At 35.9% G+C, this 23,129-nt stretch overlaps 1 protein-coding gene across 1 annotated transcript; it reads right to left on the reverse strand.

Annotated features, from left to right (window-relative positions):
* Positions 1-9,890: 9,890 nt before the first annotated feature.
* Positions 9,891-22,613, reverse strand: LOC137274752 (uncharacterized). The gene is made up of 16 exons (XM_067808091.1): positions 22,525-22,613; positions 21,614-21,695; positions 20,037-20,792; positions 19,354-19,492; positions 18,899-19,032; positions 18,322-18,691; positions 17,433-17,570; positions 16,765-16,815; positions 16,370-16,551; positions 14,154-14,433; positions 13,758-13,861; positions 12,759-12,808; positions 12,345-12,438; positions 11,748-11,812; positions 11,291-11,371; positions 9,891-10,193 (listed from the first exon to the last, which is right to left on the reverse strand). The coding sequence occupies exons 2-16, from the start codon at positions 21,668-21,670 to the stop codon at positions 10,112-10,114; spliced, it is 2,583 nt and encodes an 860-aa protein (XP_067664192.1). The 5' UTR covers positions 21,671-21,695; positions 22,525-22,613; the 3' UTR covers positions 9,891-10,111.
* Between the last annotated feature and the right edge of the window lie 516 nt (positions 22,614-23,129).

The raw sequence follows: 23,129 nt of genomic DNA on the forward strand, positions 1-23,129 counted from the left end.
TATTCGTCACATGACTGAGACCAAAAATGGAATAATGCCTTTAAAATCTACATTTTAGGGAATTGGGACATGTTCTCTGGGCTGATGATACCAAATTGCACTTCAAACTTGTCATTAACTTTTCAATGTACTTGCTCAAGACTTCTATTTTTGACAGATTTTTAACTTTTTTATTCGTCACATGACTGTTACCAAAAATGGAATAATGCCTTTAAAATCTACAGTTTAGGGAATTTGGACATGTTCTGTGGGCTGATGATACCAAATTGCATTTCAAACTTGTCATTAACTTTTCAATGTACTTGCTCAAGACTTCTATTTTTGACAGATTTTTAACTTTTTTATTCGTCACATGACTGTTACCAAAAATGGAATAATGCCTTTAAAATCTACATTTTAGGGAATTTGGACATGTTCTCTGGGCTGATGATACCAAATTGCATTTCAAACTTGTCATTAACTTTTCAATGTACTTGCTCAAGACTTCTATTTTTGACAGATTTTTAACTTTTTTATTCGTCACATGACTGAGACCAAAAATGGAATAATGCCTTTAAAATCTACATTTTAGGGAATTTGGACATGTTCTGTGGGCTGATGATACCAAATTGCATTTCACAAACTTGTCATTAACTTTTCAATGTACTTGCTCAAGACTTCTATTTTTGACAGATTTTTAACTTTTTTATTCGTCACATGACTGAGACCAAAAATGGAATAATGCCTTTAAAATCTACATTTTAGGGAATTTGGACATGTTCTGTGGGCTGATGATACCAAATTGCACTTCAAACTTGTCATTAACTTTTCAATGTACTTGCTCAAGACTTCTATTTTTGACAGATTTTTAACTTTTTTATTCGTCACATGACTGAGACCAAAAATGGAATAATGCCTTTAAAATCTACATTTTAGGGAATTTGGACATGTTCTCTCGGCTGATGATACCAAATTGCATTTCAAACTTGTCATTAACTTTTCAATGTACTTGCTCAAGACTTCTATTTTTGACAGATTTTTAACTTTTTTATTCGTCACATGACTGTCATCAAAAATGGAATAATGCCTTTAAAATCTAAAATTTAGGTTATTTGGACATGTTCTGTGGGCTGATGATACCAAATTGCATTTCAAACTTGTCATTAACTTTTCAATGTACTTGCTCAAGACTTCTATTTTTGACAGATTTTTAACTTTTTTATTCGTCACATGACTGAGACCAAAAATGGAATAATGCCTTTAAAATCTACATTTTAGGGAATTTGGACATGTTCTGTGGGCTGATGATACCAAATTGCACTTCAAACTTGTCATTAACTTTTCAATGTACTTGCTCAAGACTTCTATTTTTGACAGATTTTTAACTTTTTTATTCGTCACATGACTGAGACCAAAAATGGAATAATGCCTTTAAAATCTACATTTTAGGGAATTTGGACATGTTCTGTGGGCTGATGATACCAAATTGCACTTCAAACTTGTCATTAACTTTTCAATGTACTTGCTCAAGACTTCTATTTTTGACAGATTTTTAACTTTTTTATTCGTCACATGACTGTCATCAAAAATGGATGAATGCCTTTAAAATCTAAAGTTTAGGGAATTTGGACATGTTCTCTGGGCTGATGATACCAAACTGCATTTCAAACTTGTCATTAACTTTTCAATGTACTTGCTCAAGACTTCTATTTTTGACAGATTTTTAACTTTTTTATTCGTCACATGACTGTTACCAAAAATGGAATAATGCCTTTAAAAGCTACATTTTAGGGAATTTGGACATGTTCTCTAGGCTGATGATACCAAATTGCATTTCAAACTTGTCATTAACATCCCAGTGTACTTGCTCAAGACTTCTATTTTTGACAGATTTTTAACTTTTTTATTCGTCACATGACTGTCATCAAAAATGGATTAATGCCTTTAAAATCTACATTTTAGGGAATTTGGACATGTTCTGTGGGCTGATGATACCAAACTGCATTTCAAACTTGTCATTAACTTTTCAATGTACTTGCTCAAGACTTCTATTTTTGACAGATTTTTAACTTTTTTATTCGTCACATGACTGAGACCAAAAATGGATGAATGCCTTTAAAATCTAAAGTTTAGGGAATTTGGACATGTTCTCTGGGCTGATGATACCACATTGCATTTCAAACTTGTCATTAACTTTTCAATGTACTTGCTCAAGACTTCTATTTTTGACAGATTTTTAACTTTTTTATTCGTCACATGACTGAGACCAAAAATGGAATAATGCCTTTAAAATCTACATTTTAGGGAATTTGGACATGTTCTGTGGGCTGATGATACCAAACTGCATTTCAAACTTGTCATTAACTTTTCAATGTACTTGCTCAAGACTTCTATTTTTGACAGATTTTTAACTTTTTTATTCGTCACATGACTGTCATCAGAAATGGATGAATGCCTTTAAAATCTAAAGTTTAGGGAATTTGGACATGTTCTCTGGGCTGATGATACCAAATTGCATTTCAAACTTGTCATTAACTTTTCAATGTACTTGCTCAAGACTTCTATTTTTGACAGATTTTTAACTTTTTTGTTCGTCACATGACTGTTACCAAAAATGGAATAATGCCTTTAAAATCTACATTTTAGGGAATTTGGACATGTTCTCTGGGCTGATGATACCAAATTGCATTTCAAACTTGTCATTAACTTTTCAATGTACTTGCTCAAGACTTCTATTTTTGACAGATTTTTAACTTTTTTATTCGTCACATGACTGAGACCAAAAATGGAATAATGCCTTTAAAATCTACATTTTAGGGAATTTGGACATGTTCTGTGGGCTGATGATACCAAATTGCACTTCAAACTTGTCATTAACTTTTCAATGTACTTGCTCAAGACTTCTATTTTTGACAGATTTTTAACTTTTTTATTCGTCACATGACTGAGACCAAAAATGGAATAATGCCTTTAAAATCTACATTTTAGGGAATTTGGACATGTTCTGTGGGCTGATGATACCAAATTGCACTTCAAACTTGTCATTAACTTTTCAATGTACTTGCTCAAGACTTCTATTTTTGACAGATTTTTAACTTTTTTATTCGTCACATGACTGAGACCAAAAATGGAATAATGCCTTTAAAATCTACATTTTAGGGAATTTGGACATGTTCTGTGGGCTGATGATACCAAATTGCACTTCAAACTTGTCATTAACTTTTCAATGTACTTGCTCAAGACTTCTATTTTTGACAGATTTTTAACTTTTTTATTCGTCACATGACTGAGACCAAAAATGGAATAATGCCTTTAAAATCTACATTTTAGGGAATTTGGACATGTTCTGTGGGCTGATGATACCAAATTGCACTTCAAACTTGTCATTAACTTTTCAATGTACTTGCTCAAGACTTCTATTTTTGACAGATTTTTAACTTTTTTATTCGTCACATGACTGAGACCAAAAATGGAATAATGCCTTTAAAATCTACATTTTAGGGAATTTGGACATGTTCTGTGGGCTGATGATACCAAATTGCACTTCAAACTTGTCATTAACTTTTCAATGTACTTGCTCAAGACTTCTATTTTTGACAGATTTTTAACTTTTTTATTCGTCACATGACTGTCATCAAAAATGGATGAATGCCTTTAAAATCTAAAGTTTAGGGAATTTGGACATGTTCTGTGGGCTGATGATACCAAACTGCATTTCAAACTTGTCATTAACTTTTCAATGTACTTGCTCAAGACTTCTATTTTTGACAGATTTTTAACTTTTTTATTCGTCACATGACTGTTACCAAAAATGGATTAATGCCTTTAAAATCTACATTTTAGGGAATTTGGACATGTTCTGTGGGCTGATGATACCAAATTGCACTTCAAACTTGTCATTAACTTTTCAATGTACTTGCTCAAGACTTCTATTTTTGACAGATTTTTAACTTTTTTATTCGTCACATGACTGTCATCAAAAATGGATGAATGCCTTTAAAATCTACATTTTAGGGAATTTGGACATGTTCTCTGGGCTGATGATACCAAATTGCATTTCAAACTTGTCATTAATTTTTCAATGTACTTGCTCAAGACTTCTATTTTTGACAGATTTTTAACTTTTTTATTCGTCACATGACTGAGACCAAAAATGGAATAATGCCTTTAAAATCTACATTTTAGGGAATTTGGACATGTTCTCTGGGCTGATGATACCAAATTGCATTTCAAACTTGTCATTAACATCCCAGTGTACTTGCTCAAGACTTCTATTTTTGACAGATTTTTAACTTTTTTATTCGTCACATGACTGTCATCAAAAATGGATGAATGCCTTTAAAATCTAAAGTTTAGGGAATTTGGACATGTTCTCTGGGCTGATGATACCACATTGCATTTCAAACTTGTCATTAACTTTTCAATGTACTTGCTCAAGACTTCTATTTTTGACAGATTTTTAACTTTTTTATTCGTCACATGACTGAGACCAAAAATGGAATAATGCCTTTAAAATCTACATTTTAGGGAATTTGGACATGTTCTGTGGGCTGATGATACCAAATTGCACTTCAAACTTGTCATTAACTTTTCAATGTACTTGCTCAAGACTTCTATTTTTGACAGATTTTTAACTTTTTTATTCGTCACATGACTGTCATCAAAAATGGATGAATGCCTTTAAAATCTAAAGTTTAGGGAATTTGGACATGTTCTCTGGGCTGATGATACCAAATTGCATTTCAAACTTGTCATTAACTTTTCAATGTACTTGCTCAAGACTTCTATTTTTGACAGATTTTTAACTTTTTTATTCGTCACATGACTGTTACCAAAAATGGAATAATGCCTTTAAAATCTACATTTTAGGGAATTTGGACATGTTCTCTGGGCTGATGATACCAAATTGCATTTCAAACTTGTCATTAACTTTTCAATGTACTTGCTCCAGACTTCTATTTTTGACAGATTTTTAACTTTTTTATTCATCACATGACTGAGACCAAAAATGGAATAATGCCTTTAAAATCTACATTTTAGGGAATTTGGACATAATCTGTGGGCTGATGATACCAAATTGCACTTCAAACTTGTCATTAACTTTTCAATGTACTTGCTCAAGACTTCTATTTTTGACAGATTTTTAACTTTTTTATTCGTCACATGACTGTTACCAAAAATGGAATAATGCCTTTAAAATCTACATTTTAGGGAATGTGGACATGTTCTCTAAGCTGATGATACCAAATTGCATTTCAAACTTGTCATTAACCTTTCAATGTACTTGCTCAAGACTTCTATTTTTGACAGATTTTTAACTTTTTTATTTGTCACATGACTGTCACCTACAATGGAATAATGCCTTTAAAGGTTTTTAATTACAATCGATTTATGTCCCACACTGTTCCTGATGAAGAATAAGCTAGGTTACTAAGACTGATGACATGGTCACCACTTGGAATAGGGATGTATTCATGGGGATCTATTTTTTCTTATAAATCCAGCACTGCTTCATGGCATTGGCAAGTGGGTACATCAACTAAATGCCGAATCAAAAAATTCAACTTTGCCCATGCATTCAGTTCATAATGCTTCACTTGAGAGCAAGAGTAGACATCAACTGCATTCCAAACTGTCTGCAAATTGTTGATCTGGAGTGAGGACCAACCCAACATGGGATGAATGGTGAACAACCTGTGAACATATGAAGTTAGTTATTAATAGAAACATTTGGTTTTAATGTCATGATAACCTGAAGGGAGCAAAATATGTGAGAACATAAAACATAAAAATGCCTTACTGGACAATTATGGCTAAAAACCAACATGAATAAGCAAAGGTCTAACTCTGAAATTGCTCAAAGGACCATACATGTTAAGGTGTCATGGCATGGTATTGGTACTAAGGATTCACATAAAGCTGAGCATATACTGCATCAACATTGGAAAGTTGCAAGTCAAATAATCTTTTCTGTGTATCTGTCTCAGCAATAATTAAGGCAACAATAATTTCCTTTATATCAGGCATCAGGAACCTGGTTCTACATCTGTGACCATTATAACCTTACACATGGCCTTAAAATATCACATTTGATATTTGACATCATATCGCACATATTTTATTTGATATTTGTCAACTGCCTTTCCCTGAGGTTGGGAATATTGAGTTTGACTTACGACAGTTGTTGTTCCCATTTCAAGGCACAACTGATCGTGATTACACAATGCCATTTAGAACGTGATCAAATGTAATATGTCATATTTGGCATTACACTTAGCACATTACACTTGGCATCTTAGTAAAGTACAAATTCTAGTACTTTTGGGTTGAGACCCATCTGGGACTTGAACCTGCACCCCTAGAATCAGGCACCTAATCACCAGCACACACAGTCAGACATCTTGATCGATCAGCCACTGCGACTTCTTCACCTGTCTTTCTTGAAGGTTGTGCCTGAAATGTATCAATATCAATCATTAGTTCTTCACGTTTTGGTTTATTTCTTCTTGTTGTTATTAAACGCCACATTCAGCAATATATAAGCTATATGGATAGGTATAGCAATAAATAATGTCACGTTTACCATTCTTTTTTCATCTCACATTGTGTGATTAATGTGAATAATGTTATGAAATTTAGAGAAAATGAACATGATTCCAGTTGTTAACAAAGATATTCAGTGCAAAAGCTACAGATACACATCCATATTTATTGACATGTACAGGTTGTGGCCTTAAACCCAGAATGGTGTTAAGTCCACAATAAATATGAATAGTCATTAGTGTGCAGAGTTCATGCCACCACATAACATGTTTCGTACGGCCAAGTTGTCACTTGCACATGGCAGTGCTGAGTTGTGAATAGCATAGTGTACAATGTGGGTTCTCATTTTACATGTACAACATGAAAAATGGCATTACCTATTTATATACCAGCAAATGAATGTATTGTGAAGTGCCTGCTAAAAGCACCATCGTTTGATTTTGGCACCGTTAAGAATTTGTAGTGGGGGTGGGGTGTTTGCCCAGGTGAATGCTACTACTACTGCTGATGCTATTACTATTAGTACTGCTGCTGCTACTGCCACTACTACTAATTCTATGCCCCTTAACATGTACATCTGTTGAATACATTCTGTCAAAAAAATGTCATTGCATCAAAAACATTCACATTACTCATGAATTGATAAAGTCATGTACATTTGTACATGCACATTCACAATAAAGGCAATGTGACTTACCTTCATTGTGCAATTACAACATGTGAGAGGATATGAATTTTTCTTTTTAAATGGAGGAAGGTGATCCCTTGTTTCAAGTGAATGTATGCTTGTTTGGTGTTAATGCAGGTGTTATGGAGTTTGTTTGTCATGAGTATAACATGTGGTGATACAGCATGAGTGAGTTTAGTTTAACGCTGATTCAGTATGTACAAGATGCCTTGTACATGCTATAACTTCAGCACTATAACGTGGGATCACATGCTAATGTGTATACATGAAGAAAAGCATACCCATGTAGTCATCAAGGTGACCGTAAATATAAGTACCCAGAGGTTAGAATTTGGTTTTGATGCCTCTGACAGTATCATGCCAGTTACATAACAATCAAAGGCATGAAGTCTGTACATGTAGTCAAAGCCATTGGTCTTATGTCCTCAAGTTCTGATATATCACCAATGAAACTCGGGTGAACATGAAGTGTCCACCCACCTTTCTCAAAAAGTTGTATCCATCCCTGTAACCCATAGTTTCAGTGAAACAGGCACATCCTTAACATCCTGTGTTTATTTGTATGTGCATATAGCAGAGCTCCAGTTATCACACTTCTTCATGAAACAACCAAAAAGGATAATGTACAATATGTTTTATTACAAAAACAGATTGAAACCTGTTGTCCAATACAACAGGCTATGCCTACTACAACAGATATAAAAAATATCACACAGACATTCGCACATGCACGCACACGCACGCACATGCACACGCACACACACACACATTGTCATAGACACAACATCCCCATCCAACCCCTCCCATGTATCGAAATAATATAAGAAAATTAACATGCAAATGGTTTATGAAGTGGGACACAGAGAGAGAGAGCATTTACTTTTACATAACATATTTGTGAGTATTCCAGCTAAATGGTGGTTATATGTAAGCAAACTGAACCAATCCAATGACATACAGTCTATTAATGTATACTTCATAAGACTCAAGACACCATTACTTTGCCAAGAAATGGAAATAGTATGATCCTGTATAAAAACATTTGCACATGAAAGGAAATAGTATCATTTGAAATTGGTAAAACCATTATCTTCACAAGTATCCATAAAGGATTCTAATACAATATCTTCTGGAAATGACAGAGCTGGACCAAACCATCATTTGAAACATAACCTTATTACACATAATTCTCCTTAAGTTCACTTTTGCATTCCTTGCAACATTTAACCTAAGCTGCAAACAAGCAAAGGTGCAATAAATATCAATTTCCAAAAATAATATTTAGTTCTATGACAATACAGTTCAAAATAAAATAATTGAAAACTGCACTATCAACTGATAAAAAATGCCATCGTCCAATGCTAGGGAGAAGTCAATTTACATTTGGGGCTAAAAAAATGGTAATCTGTCTGTGGGCTATTACATTTCTACTTATGGTTTTAAACTGCAGGAAACTAGGATTTCAGTTTTCTTGGCTACTCGTCACTCTTGAAACATCACACATGATAGAAATGGAGAATTAGTCAGGACAATTTAGTGTCCTAGTCACTGTCCCTGTGGCAATTTGCATTCCACAAATGATTTGAGCCCCTTACAAAAGAAAGTTCAAAAACGTCTAAAATATAAATGATATTCAAATTTCCGTGACAATTCAGCTCAAAGCAGTGTGAAACTGTTGTTTCAAAAGTAACTTTGCATTATTCAAAAAAAAAGTTTCATATCATTTTCATGTAATTACTTCTAAACACTGTTTATGGATATACAAAATATATAGAGCATACATACACACTCACACTTTCAGCCCACTGCAGTTCAGAAGATATCAGTTTTAAACATTATCCAAGCATGACTGACATGGCTGAAATCGGTTCATCAGGGTTAAATATACAATAATATATTCACTGTACGAAACTCCTAACACACCAAGCGAGCCCACTGAGCTGAGAACTGAAAAATGTTGCTGGGCCTGTTAATGTGCACCCAGCCCTGCATTACAAATAGGACTGAGACAAGGTGATAAAATAATGTTACTAAATGAAGTTATGTGTGATTGTTACATACAGAAAAGAAGACTGTCCATTGGTTGGAAGCATTCTCCAGACCAAGCACATTCAGTGTAAGATTTAAATGGGTAGGTTAGGTTTCGTCTAGCTGCCAAATTTGCAAATAACTTGAAAATATTTAAAATATATACTTGTGGAAAATGTATTGACACACTGGGCTGGCTATAAAGTAAAGTTGTGAGCCCGCCATGTAACTAGCAAGCAGTGGGCCACCAGGCAGACGTTATTTCATGCACTGAATATATTTATGTACATGTACATGTTACAAAAATCGCTATCCTCTGCACAAAAGCACACACAAAAAATAGGTGCAAACTTTTTGTATGTTATACAAATAAGGGAAAACAGGGAAAAGTATAAAAAAAAGTAACCTGCTTGTAATTCACTAAAGCTATAGAAGAAAGCATTACAATGGCACAGATGCAGAGGTATGGAATTAATGTACATTGGTAAGACCATCACCAAACTGAAATCCGTGCTGTGTCCCAATCATTTCTATTGAAGTAAGAAAAGAAATAAAGATGCCTACAATCTCTGAGTAACAGAAATGTTCAGGGTCTGTGTGACATATGTCTGGTTACACGTTCATAGTAAGGTACACATGAACTTCTACTTTGTTGGGTTGAATTGCAACCAGTAAAGCAATCCAACCAACAATAGCATTTTCAATCTGGGCTGGGTTCCTCAGAGCAATGGTAGCACTACAGTCATAAGTTTATGTTGCAGTTTTGCCGATCTTTGCGCTACATTACTCATCGTCGACAGTGATGTGCACGCCTCTCCCAGGAACCTGGCTGGCATCAAACTCAGTAGACATGCAAGCCATATTTACTTCTTCCTATGTTTTCTGCATTGTATCCATCAGAATGAAGACGATGGCTTCTTTCACCCCTACCCGCAATAAGTATTCTGTGGCAGTTCTGAAGTGAAAAAATATACGTGTTCTATTTTCTTTTCATAAGACAAATCACATAGTATCATGAATCACATCTGCATATTATACATGTAATAACTGTCAACAATACCAGAGTCCAAATGCACACAACACATAATTTACAGAACTTATTTAGACCACTACAGCTCTCAAGAAGTAATTTGTCTGCATCTGTGAAATTATGTATGTTTACACGAGACACCATAGGTAGGTTACTGACACTAATGACATAGGAATGTCCTATCTGAACATCTACAATAGTTAAAATGAATGTTTACCAAACAGTCAACGTGTGTGCAAAGCATATATCATTGTTGACTGCCAGTGTGAGGAGAACATTGCCACATGAAGTTAAAGTATGCATACAATGTTACCTGCCTTGGAACACAATAATCATTATGCTACGTCTGTGTCACTGTCATACTGGTACCATAGCTATGGTAATACGTTTCAGCTATTGTTCAGTTTGCTGTATTCCTCTCAGACCACCAACAGATTCAAATATCAACTTCATTTGTAGCTATGTTCCATCAGGTAAATGCCATCTTAATAAAAAGAATGTATATTTCAAAGAATATACACAGTGTAGTGTTTTCATATTAAGTGGGCATTACTTTATCAATGCTGATATGTGCGTGCAGAGCTACTGTTTCAAGTCAGTATAAAGAACATTCGGGTCGGTGGGGTAACATAGCGGTCAAAGCGTTCGTTCATCATGCTGAAGGCCCGGGTTAGATTCCTCACAAGGGGCACAATGTGGGAAGCCTATATCTGGTGTCCCCCTGCTGGATTATTGTTAAAAGTAGCGTAAAACCCAAATCACTCACTCACTCAAATATATAACATTTCTATAACACAACATTTTTCGAAACAGAAAAAGTATAAGAACCTATAACAAAATTTCATCCACTTACACCCATTCCATCTTTCATGAAATCATGCCATAAAACTCAATAGTGTCTAGAAATGTCAATAACAATGACATAACAAAAATACTATGAAAGTATTCTTACATAAAACTCAATAGTGTCTAGAAATGTCAATAACAATGACATAACAAAAATACTATGAAAGTATTCTTACATCATGTGCTTTCTTGTCAAATGTTCAAGTCCTTTTTCCACTTTGCACTTGAACAGCCGTAACATTCCGGAGTATACTCTCCTGTTTCAACAAAGAAATTCCCTTCTTCATAATGGTTATATTGTCTTTGGTATGCAAGCTGCTAAGAATGCAACCATTCTGACCAAACAATCAGGTGGTTTAAGGCATGTCCTATTATCCTAGATGTATATACATGTAACACTTATTCAGTCATTACCATGATGGCGCTGGTATGATAATATCTATTGTGTGTAGAATACTTCATACTGTGTATTTTGGTAATCATTATTTCATAAGAAAGAATATATATATATATATATATATATATATATTGTTTCAAAGCCAAATATGCAATCATGTTCATTCCTCTTGCACAACTTCATAGCTTAACATAAGGAAATACTCTCTTGTGTGACAGAATATGAAGAATTAATACCGTGTATCTTTTAACCTTGTTGATGTTAAAGTTGATGTGAGGTAAAGCAACATCTTTTCTTGCATCTGAAAGAGTAAAACACATGAAGGAAATCTGTAAATATGTGTGGCAGTGACACAAATATATATGCATGAATTAGAAATTTTTTTAGTCTTTATATCTAAAGTGGAAAGTAATTCGGAAGGTTTCTGTATTTATTTGTTACCAGAACACAGGCACCATTCATTCATTATGTACAAACGTGTGCTTTTTTCCGATTTATGAATGAACATTTACAAGAGCACTAAGCCTACAAAATCACTATCAACACACAGCATACAATAACGATCATCTCTCAAACTACATGGTATTATCCGTATGCCACAATACGCTTTGCAAACCATATATGTTATGTACAATGCTTTTATCAGTAGTGTCATGAACATTTACAAGAGCACTAAGCTTACAAAATCACTATCAACACACAATTTTCTCATTGTCAGTTGTATCTGACATTCCTCCTTGAAAAATCAGTATTTACATTTAAACAAGTGAAATGCAAGTTTTGAGAAACAAAAAGACACATGGGCCCATGTAACTTTTGAGCGAGATACGTACAGCATGAGAAAGATAACCCTCAGCAAAGTTCACTCTTCGATCAGGTTTAGGGAAGCTGCTAACAAACTCGTCATGCCTGTGAAGCTGTTCCTGGCTGAAAAACATGAATACATTCTTCATGTTTAACACCTTATGCAACAACAGTCCTGCTCTATTATGTGTGAAACACCAAGTAGTGTTTGTGTGTTATCAGTGAAGCTAACTGAACCTCAACCACAGGGCCATTTAGTCTAGTGGTATCATTTCACTTGGTTTAGATTTAATTCCTCTTCAGTATGATCATGTATCAACCAAGTCACTTACCCACAAAACCCCTTACAAAGGTAGTTATGATTACTGAACAGTTACAGCAACTATAAACCTCAGCTAACATTAATCACACGTTAATCTAAGACATGTAAAGAGAAAACTCACGGTGCATCTCTAAGGAGTATTTTCTGTAGATGAGCAATGACATCTTCTTTCTGTGAACATTAAAGTAAAGAAACAAACACGTGTTACATAGGTTTATGAAAGATCTGTGCGAGTGAGTTTAGTTTTACGCTGCACTCAGCAATATTCCAGTTATATGGCAGCAGTCTCTAAATAATCGGGTTTGGATCAGACAATCCAGTGATCAATTGCATGAGCATCGAACTGTGCAAATGGGAACCAATGACATATCAACCAAGTCACTGAGTCTGTCTGATCCCGCTGTTGGGCAATCGCCTCTTACAACAAGCATAGTCACCTTTTATGGCAAGCTTGGGTTCCAAAAGGCCTATTCTACCCCAGGACCTTCAAAGGTAATGAAAGATATGAATGCAAGTGAATACTTCTGTATGTCAGGGTTTTACATGGCACATGATTCCTGCGTATTTGATGGAACAATTTTGTAAGAAGACTGAAAATGTGAACATGTGAGTCAGGCTTGGTCAAGCTTGAGGGAACTGAATCATCCTCAGAATTCAGGTCAATAATACCGATTTGATAAGCAACCATAGTTTGGAAAGGTCATAAAATAGGTAATTCCTTTTCATTCATGTTAATAACTGTACATTACAAGTATAATTCAGTTATGACTGATTTCAAGAGTGAAAAATACACTATGTCTTATGTAAGATATTTGGTAATGCAACACAAAAAAACCCAAAATCTATGCCACACTGTTGAATTTTCATATGCACAATTACATTTGACACTAACATTTGTATTTTCATGACTCACAAATATTTAAAATCTCACCCAAAAAAAACAAAAAAAAAACATTGTGAAAGTGTTGTAAATAAATCTTATTCATTGTCAAATCAGGTAAACTCTTATTGGCTCGCAAAATTAGGGTATTTATCATATTAATGAAACTGACACAATTGAAGATCCTGTCATGTAATTAGTTAATTTTTTTCCAGTTTTTTCCTTTTGGTTTGAACATGCCTTTCTCTCCCACACAGCTGAGTTGATCTCGTACTGGTCGTCTGAACCAACTGACTCTGTTTCCAGGTTACTTTCACAACTTTCCTGTGTCTCTTTCTCTGCAGCTGCAAAAACACTGTATGTAAGTACAAGTCGGAAGTGAAACATGACTTGGCACAGCCACGCATATGTAACGTCACTAGAATGTTTTCATTTACTATATTTCATTACATTCATGTTATAGTGCTCATGACAATATTATGCACTATCAGATACCTAATACCACTATCAATCTACCCACACACTGATATATGTAACTGTTACAAATACTACATATTAACTGGCTATTGTTTGCATAGGGTGAACTATCATATGTCTTTTACCTGTACCATAAATATGTCTATGTAAAGCACCAACCTTTTCCTGGTGACATTGGTATCAGCGTAACGTAATGGAGTTCACACAGGTGTCCTATGCTCAATACAGGCATGTTGTCTTTTATTTCTCTGGGCTGAATGAAGACGGGCTGATTGGCTATGGTGGTTACCACTCTGATGGTAACCTTATACAGGTCAGCTGTTGCCTGTAGTATCAGATGGTCACCCCATTCACCCGCCCTTTTCATTTTTGTCAAATAGTCTCTGAAGGATGGGAAATGCTTTCTGTCTAGGAAGCCTTGGAAGACACGTCGCTTGCCCTGCAAGATAATGGGCTGAGTGTGAGGAGCAGCAAAGTATCTACTGCCATACTTTTACATCCATATATAGCAAAGGCACCATCTTTGGTTTCTTGCATAAGTGTAGATCTGCCAAATTTTAGTGAAAGACATTCAACTGTTTTGGACTGGAGTGATTCTCTGTGCACATCCCTTCCTTATGGGAGCCATGGAAAGTAGGAAAAAGTAGGAAAAATGTATGACCTGAATACATATATGCTGAATAGCCAAAGGCACCACCTCATAGTGCTGGCACAATTCATCGCGATATATCTCAGTTTGAAACAACTGCCAAATCAGCGATTGGTGTATTAACACAAAACGATACGCATATTTTTTTAAAAGAAACATGTTAGAGTACATATAGAGAGACACATATGTATAATAGGTTTACGTGTTTGTTTATAATAATAGAGTATTAACACAAAACGATACGCATATTTTTTTTTAAAGAAACATGTTACAGTATATATATAGAGACAAATATGTATAACAGGTTTACGTGTTTCTTTATAATAATAGAGTTCATGATATACACATATGCCTTAAAAGAAATCATTTCAAATCTGAATACTGTGCCATTCAGGTCTATGTATGGTGATACATGTCATACTGCACATAACATATTGTGGTACGCATCATACAGTGATAAAGTGTATCCTCACATACCACTTTAGATTCAGTTTGCTATGTGTGTCAAATCTTCTTGAAAAATATGAAACATATTCGGACTTTAGCCCCTGAAAGAAATGTTTACGGATAAACAGAAGGATGTACATACACACAAATACACAAACAGATGAGGCATCAACTCTGCAATTTTCCGGTCCCAACATTTTGTACCTGAGACGAATGGTTAAACTTCTTTAATTTATCACAGTAATGATGATGATGGACATCACAGAGTAGAAAACATTTCTTCTTTGTTGTTAAGTTTGGATGTTTTTTCTTATAACAAATATCTCTTCAATTTTTTACTTAAATTCAGAAGCATGAACTGATTCCCGTAAATGTGATATCATATGAGAATTACAACTTGCTTGCACGTCTATGCTAGTCAGAGCAATGCTCTTTGTGCATTTTTCACTTTTCAACTACAAACACCTGAAAGTTTGATCATACGCTTGCATCATAGATCTCTAAAGTCCTAACAAATATTGCAATTTATGTACCTTTATACATTGTCCCTCTGCTACACGAGAAAATAAGGGATCACATGAAAGCAAAGGTTTTCCTTTTTTTAATCAAGGTCTCTTAACAAGCTATGCCATACCAAGCCTGTGAAGAAACCCGGAAAACAAGTAGGAACTCTTGTGTGTTCATGCCATTCCCCTACCCCTGTTGCTCATTTGGATATTATGGTATTGCTCCAGAGCTTTGCGCATTAGACATACTCTTTTTTTCTCTCACAGATGTATGCTGCATCATTACATTATCACTAAAAACCTATATCTTCCAACCCTCTGCTGGTTTTATGTAACTGGCACAATACAGTTATTCATTTAGAAAACCAAAAATCGTTCATCTGGTGGCCTAGAGACAAGTAGGATTGCCTAAAACGAAAACCGAACTGTCCAGGGCATGGGGTGATGGCATTTCTTCACCCATGATGAAATTATTATTTTGCATATTTTGACTCACCCAAAAAAAACAAGGCTGATAAATAAATATTCAATATATTCACCTATACCCTGTATATTACATATTTTATTTATATGCGAGTTCTCAGAAATTAATACACACATGACTAAACACTGAAGAATTTCCTCGTCAAAATTGCATTGAAGCCTGCCATTTTTATCTATCGTTTATGAAAATGAAACATTTAAAAAAAAGAGCACACCACATTGCTTCCACATCTTCATTGTATCGACCACATTCCTGATGACATTGTAAGCGTTTGTGACCATTCACTTACCTGCAGATACTGTACAACCTTTTCCCTGAGATCTATGTGACTGAGAGTTTCAACTTCTTGGATTTGCAGTTGCTGGGCCAATGCAATAAACATGCAGTTGCCCTCACCTTCATTATGTACGACTTCAAGGTCATAAAATGAAGCCTCGAGCTCCAGCTCTCTCATCGTTGGTGTTGTGTGTCCTACATGTACACATTATCATAAATATCACTAACATTCTTCACCGCCTATGCAATTGTTGCATTTTGCAACCGAAACAATGGAGAAATGATCAATGGGAGAAAATGACGATGTATGAAAAAATGATAACATTACGTAGACCATTTGTATAAACCAATTCATTATTATTCATCATGCGTTATTCAATTATGTATATTCTACGTTTCTGATTATACCTTTCTGTGTTTCAGTGCCTCCACTCTTGTTTGATGATTGCTCTCCTTTTCCTGAAAAGTAGGAACATAAGTGCACATATCCTGCTGTAGTTAGTATTCCTTAGAATTGTGCAATTTATTCCTGATCAAAGAATTCAAAAGTTATGACATGATGACAAATTCCCTTGCCCAACAAATGGAGAGTACCAGTTGACCTTTTGTGTGAGCAAGCTGTGGTGATTGTGTTGGTTGTATATGGAAACAGGACACTAGTTCATTTCCTTCAAATTTACACATCAAAAAGGCACAACTCGGTTAACATTTAGAACATACTGATGTGGAAAGTCTCTAAGGAGGATTCCAGAAATAAATCCATGTCCTTCTTTTGGAACTAAACGATGAAAATCACAAAAAATCAGTTTTCCAGTGAAGGAAGGCACCACCTCAGTATCTTTTTCACACACCTGGTAAGTGTGAATTAGGTATGCCATGACATTGAAATCCATTCCTGTGTAGTCCATAAGGAAATGACATTGATGAAATTGGCCATTCCAAAAATTTAATATATGACACATGCCTCAAGTATTTCTTATTATTTCAATGTTCTGTTTCAGCTATGCTCCAAAAAACAGTGTGCACATATACATTTTTGGTGTTGAGTATATACTCAAAAGCAGTGCATGACATACCTTTGTGGTCATGTGTTTTCATTCTTTTGGTTGACCTCCTCTTTCCTTCTGCATCACCTTCTGACATACCTTTGTGGTCATGTGTTTTCACTCTTTTGGTTGATCTCCTCTTTCCTTCTGCATCAGGCATCGAGTCTGCTGGATAACAAACATGTTCTTTGGTAGGAGTCCACACATCATCACAATTTCATTTTATGGCATCCATAAGAGTGAACCTGTTTGACTGGTTATTGAACTGAACCTTTTTTTGTATGCCAAGAAAAAGGAAATGATGGAAATACTATCTTACATATACTGACTCTTGCTGTTAATTGGCACATACCTTACATATTCATGAGCTCTCCCTTGTTAAAAAGTAAACATGTACAGTACCAATCAATCTTTCATTTTTTTCTTACATATCAGTAGAGTACCACTTTTCCATTAAAGCCCTTGCTCAAAGAACACAGTACACTTAAATGCATCCTCCCCCAATATGAGTGCTGAAAAATCCCCAAAGGTGGAATAATAACACAATAGTTCATAAAAGAGTGCTAGTCACATTATCAGAGGCACTACACTAACACTGAAGGCCTACGTTCAATCATGTTATTATGTTTCAATGCCATTTACTAGAGCAATTGTACTCTTCAGTGACTTGGTTTCAATTTGTGAAGTGAAGGCACAAACTCATAAGTCCAATACCTTCACTACTTCATTTCTGACTTCATACACTAGTGTTACAATGTCAGATACATATTACATGTGAAGGCACCTGTTCACTCCATGAGTCATATGCGCACTAAAAATTCACAATAACATATATTGTATATAAAGAATACCTTGAAAACCGTTGCTACCATTGTCTTTTAAAAAAGGTCTTTATCAATATTTATATTGTTGAATGTACCTTCCAGTCTCTCCTTTTTTCTCTTTTTCTCTTTCTCCCTTGTCAATGATGTCATTTCAGACACGTGTACCCATCTTGTCTGTTCACTTGGAAAAGAAATTCTGTACCTGGATTTGTCAGAATCAATTTCTGACACCAATCCTTCTAAACACCTTGCAGTTCCTTTTTTTTGGCCGCCTCTCCTAAGCCTTGCATCCTTGGCTTGTGTCTTTACAAGAACCTTTTCTCCGATTTCGTACACCGATACACTTGACTTTCTTCGGTGTTTCCTCACCATCTTTGAAGACTGGTGCATTGACGATTTGAAGACATTCCTCCTCAGATTCGTGATACGCTCAATCCTGTCGTGAATATTTTCTTCTTCACTGTGCTGAAGTGTGAACATAATACATTACACATGCATTACATGTAAACATATATATGATTTCAAATGAAATAACTCACATGTTTATGTATTTAGTAGAAAAGGATAATGGACTCAAGTACTGACTGGAACTTGTTAGCACTTGTCATATGTATTGAAAATATTTTACATTATAACACTTACAATTAAGTGATAACGTAAAATCTGTCATACCTCATCACTCTGTGCTGATAATTCTGAGGGCTCTTCTTCAGAGCATGAGTACGCATCAACAGAATTGCCCGCCTTTAACAAGTTCTTGAAATGGACTGGCGGAAAGCCGAACATGGCCTGGTATGGAGAGCAACCTGTAAACATAAGAAGTTATGCACATATTTACTTATTTATTTGTTTGTTTATTTATCCTAGACATCTGAACTAGGTGTGAGATTTGTCTATGAGTCTTATCTGTACAGATTAACATTGCTATAATTGGTATAGCTATTTATGCTTGCTTACTCATTAATCACTACACTAGTAGTGAAGGGTTTTCGATGTTACCCAATATGCATGTTGCAAGTGCATGCTTACATTATGAAGAGGATATGGTTATAATAAGTGCTTCATGCTGTGTTACATGGCAACGTTCATTTAAACCCCTCGGTCCAAAAGTCAATGTGAAACTTTACCAAGAGACGAATGATGACTGTCATTGTGTATTCGGGCATAGACTGGCAACTTTTCCACCCAGTTGAAGTTTTCACTATCTGAACTGTTCTTATAATCAAATTCAAGGTGTGCCTTCCAGTCCCTATGGGACCGTTCACTCTGAAAGGAGGAAAACATACCAATAGACAAAGATAAAGAACCGAAAGATATAAAGCAATGTAACCCATTAAGACTGTATAATTCACTACAGGGTAAGATACACACAGAAAAAAGACAGAACAGCCTACTCATGATATGACATCATCAAAAGCAAGAAGCAAATGCCAGAGGTATGGACAAGCTACATATCTGCGTAGCAACACAAATAACAAAAACAAGTATGGAAAATCTTAGCTTGGCAACTTGCAGTCTTTCTCATGCTTTTTCATTACTGATCAACATTAATAGGAAACATGTACACCAACATCTAAACTGTCTTTTACCTATAATTTTACAAGAGGCAAAATGATTGATGACAATCCCCAAAAGTAAGCATGTAGTGTTCATCATTTGTATGAAATGAGTAGTGGCACCAAGGGTTTCACGTGACAGCATTCACATCAAGCATTAGGAAAACGCCTCTGCATCTGTGACCTTCATCTGGCACTTTAACCATGTCAACGGTATAGATCACATATAACTTTTCATTACAATATACTCTTACCTTTCCCTGAGACTGTGGATGGTGAGACCGACTGCGAACAATTTTGGTTCCCATGTTCATGCACAACTGGTTAACTGCTCCCTTGAATTCTGTTCCTTGGTCACATTGAAGAATCCGTGGACATCCCCACCCATATTCAAAATACAGCCTGTGAAGTTCTATAGCCACCGAGGAAGCACTTTTACTGGAAAGAGGACGAAGCCATAGGAACCGGGTGAATACATCTATGACTGATAACACATACAGAAATGTTTCACCACCAATTGTCACCTGCATGCCACTGAGGTCAACGAGATCCACTTGATGTCGACCCATCGGCTTCTTTGAAATCACAGGCTTCAAGTTAGGTGCATTGCTAAAAGCTGGCCGTAACTGCTGTCTGTCAGTCTGCCGATCAATGAAGTCCTGTATGGTGTCTCTTGAAATCCCTGCATAGTATTCATTTATCATGGACTTGATTTTCTTTGCACCTGACCCTCGCAACTCTTTGTAGAATTTGGCGATGATGCTTTCAACATCAGACTTCCGGATGACAATTTTTCTTTCTGCATCAATCACTTCAGGTCTGTACCCTCCTTGGATGGGATTGTGGATTTCTCTCAAGGTTAATTTAAATCTCTTTATTTTCCTGCAGGCTTCATGAAACGGTTTGGTCTTGCTTTCCTTCGGAAAATCAACACCTTCCAGTTTCGATCTGATCCACCCATAATGCTCATCAGAAAGGACGCCGATAGTCCTGTGTCTGGATGATTGTGCCTAAAATGCATTGAAAACAATTAATATTGGCATGTTTAAGGATTCTTTTCCTGCTAAAATTAAGTGGTTAACAGCCTCTGCTAAGAAACAGCGGGCATGATGGTTACTGCTCCAAATCAGCAGCAAAAACATGTGTCTCACATCTTGCATCATGTACATACCTTTACCATATTAATGATTGTACACAACCATTGGAATGGATACTAGTATGGATCATATGTTCCTCTTAGTAGCAGGCAAAATGTGCAATCCATGTATTGATATGCGATTGGAGCATGATGCTTTGAATTTTGTGGATGAATACACCCAGGGATTGATAGGACACAAGTTTCTGCATCCTATATGGTTAACAACTAACGTTAACAACTAACAACAAATGCAGTAATAACAGTAATAAGTGCTTCTGCTGGGATCTAGAGAAAGTCAAACTTCTGTTGAAAATCCAATCAAGTAATGACCCATCACAGAGTTCGCTATTACTTGGGTTATGGTTGCAGTTGCAGTTTCAGGACCATAACAATGATAGATGCGTTGATCATGATACATCAGTGACACAGTGTTTTACAAACAAAACATTATGATGTGGTCGTTTTTTTGTGTTTGTTTGCTCTCAGGACATACACATACAGAAAGAAATGAACAACATACCAAGTATGAGATCTCACCAGATTTCACTTGAAATGAAGTGAATTTCATACAACCTGTAGTCCAGACCAGATACCTTATACATGTCAGAATGAGTTAAGAAGATAATAGACATACTATGTGTTTAAACATATAACACACAGATTATGGTAGATTTTTGTAGCGTCAATACTTACTCTCGACATTGATGAGGTGGTACTGGTCTGTCTCTTCTTCCTTACATCATCTGACATCCTGACAGCATATGTGGAATCTCACCTGGAAATAACAGTTACTATTTGAAACGACTTTGTTCTTCATAAATGATTGATTGAGTCAAGTTTAGTTTTACGCCACTTTTTAGCAATATTCCAACAATATCATGACTAGGGACACCAAAAATGGGCTTCACAAATTGTACCCGTGTCAGGAATCGAACCCAGGTCGTCTGTGTGACCAGGGAACGCTTTAACCACTAGTTTACCCCACCGCCCCATCTTCACAAAGCATGTCGATCCCAATGCACAAGTCTTGTCTTGAACATACATTTCAAATATGTTCATTTCATTCTACATGTTCCATGGGTCCTGTGAATTTTCAGCTGGTCAAACAAACATCTGGAACTTACAGGACCTAATTCATGTTACTTTGAAACACTGTTCGTAAACACTTCATTGTGTATTAGCTCTACATAGGCCGACATCTTAAACATTGTCATAATCATGACACACATTAATCAGATTGTTATCAGAATACTGCACGGAAAATTTATGTGCTCGCATGCTTACTATTAAAATAAGAATATTCTTTAATGTACAAAACCATCCAACATGAAACTGTGGCAAGTGGAAACGAAACATTGCATTTATCAACCATAGCTGAATACACAAGAGTGATACTTTACCTACAGATGAATTAATAATACCCCAAAGTTTCGAACACTGAAGTAATAAAGTTTTATGGACAGATGGTGCTGGCCCTGAGCCTGCTTCGTCCGTGTCCTTATCAGAGGACAGTGGAAAGAATACGGTTATGGTACTATAAGAGACACCAGTATTGAAGCCATAAAAAACATGCGATGTTCATTTTCATGACATTTCTGACATACCTATTGCAACGGCAATCCGAACACCTTGCTGTCACCAATGAAGCATGTACTTCTCAACAAAACACGGGGTCCAACACTTTCTAACTGATGATAAAGTCTGCAGAGGGATGGAAATTTCCATGTGATGTTCCAGATAACAGCAGTATTCTTATACCACGCTCAACTTCTCCTGTCTTCCCAGATGACGAGCTTAAAATTGCCGGAAGCTACAGCGATTGGCTAATGTTGAGGGAAGTTTCGATGCACATTCTTACATCGTTTAAAAGCTAAACGTGACTCAAAGTGATCAGGGGAATGGTCTGCACCAGCCACAATCAACCATGAGGGGCCAGGTAGGGGGCAAGACTGAAGACCTTTTCAGAGTTAAAATATTTAAATATTTAAACTCAAACAGGGTCTTAAGTTCCGACTGGTCCTTTTCTGAAAAGGTAGGGCAAAATGAAGATGCTTTTCATGTCCTACCAGTCTCTTGGGGTGCCTGGGGCTGGATGGATCTCCCCTGAGCACCTGCCACCACCTGTCATCTGCCCGCTGACTGTTCGCCATGAAGCGGCGAAAGTGCGGAAAGTGGTGACTGAAAAGAGAGAGAGAGTGAATGAAATATT

The sequence above is a fragment of the Haliotis asinina genome, chromosome 1 (genome assembly GCF_037392515.1).
Source record: "Haliotis asinina isolate JCU_RB_2024 chromosome 1, JCU_Hal_asi_v2, whole genome shotgun sequence".
In the NCBI taxonomy this organism is placed as follows: Eukaryota; Metazoa; Mollusca; class Gastropoda; order Lepetellida; family Haliotidae; genus Haliotis; species Haliotis asinina.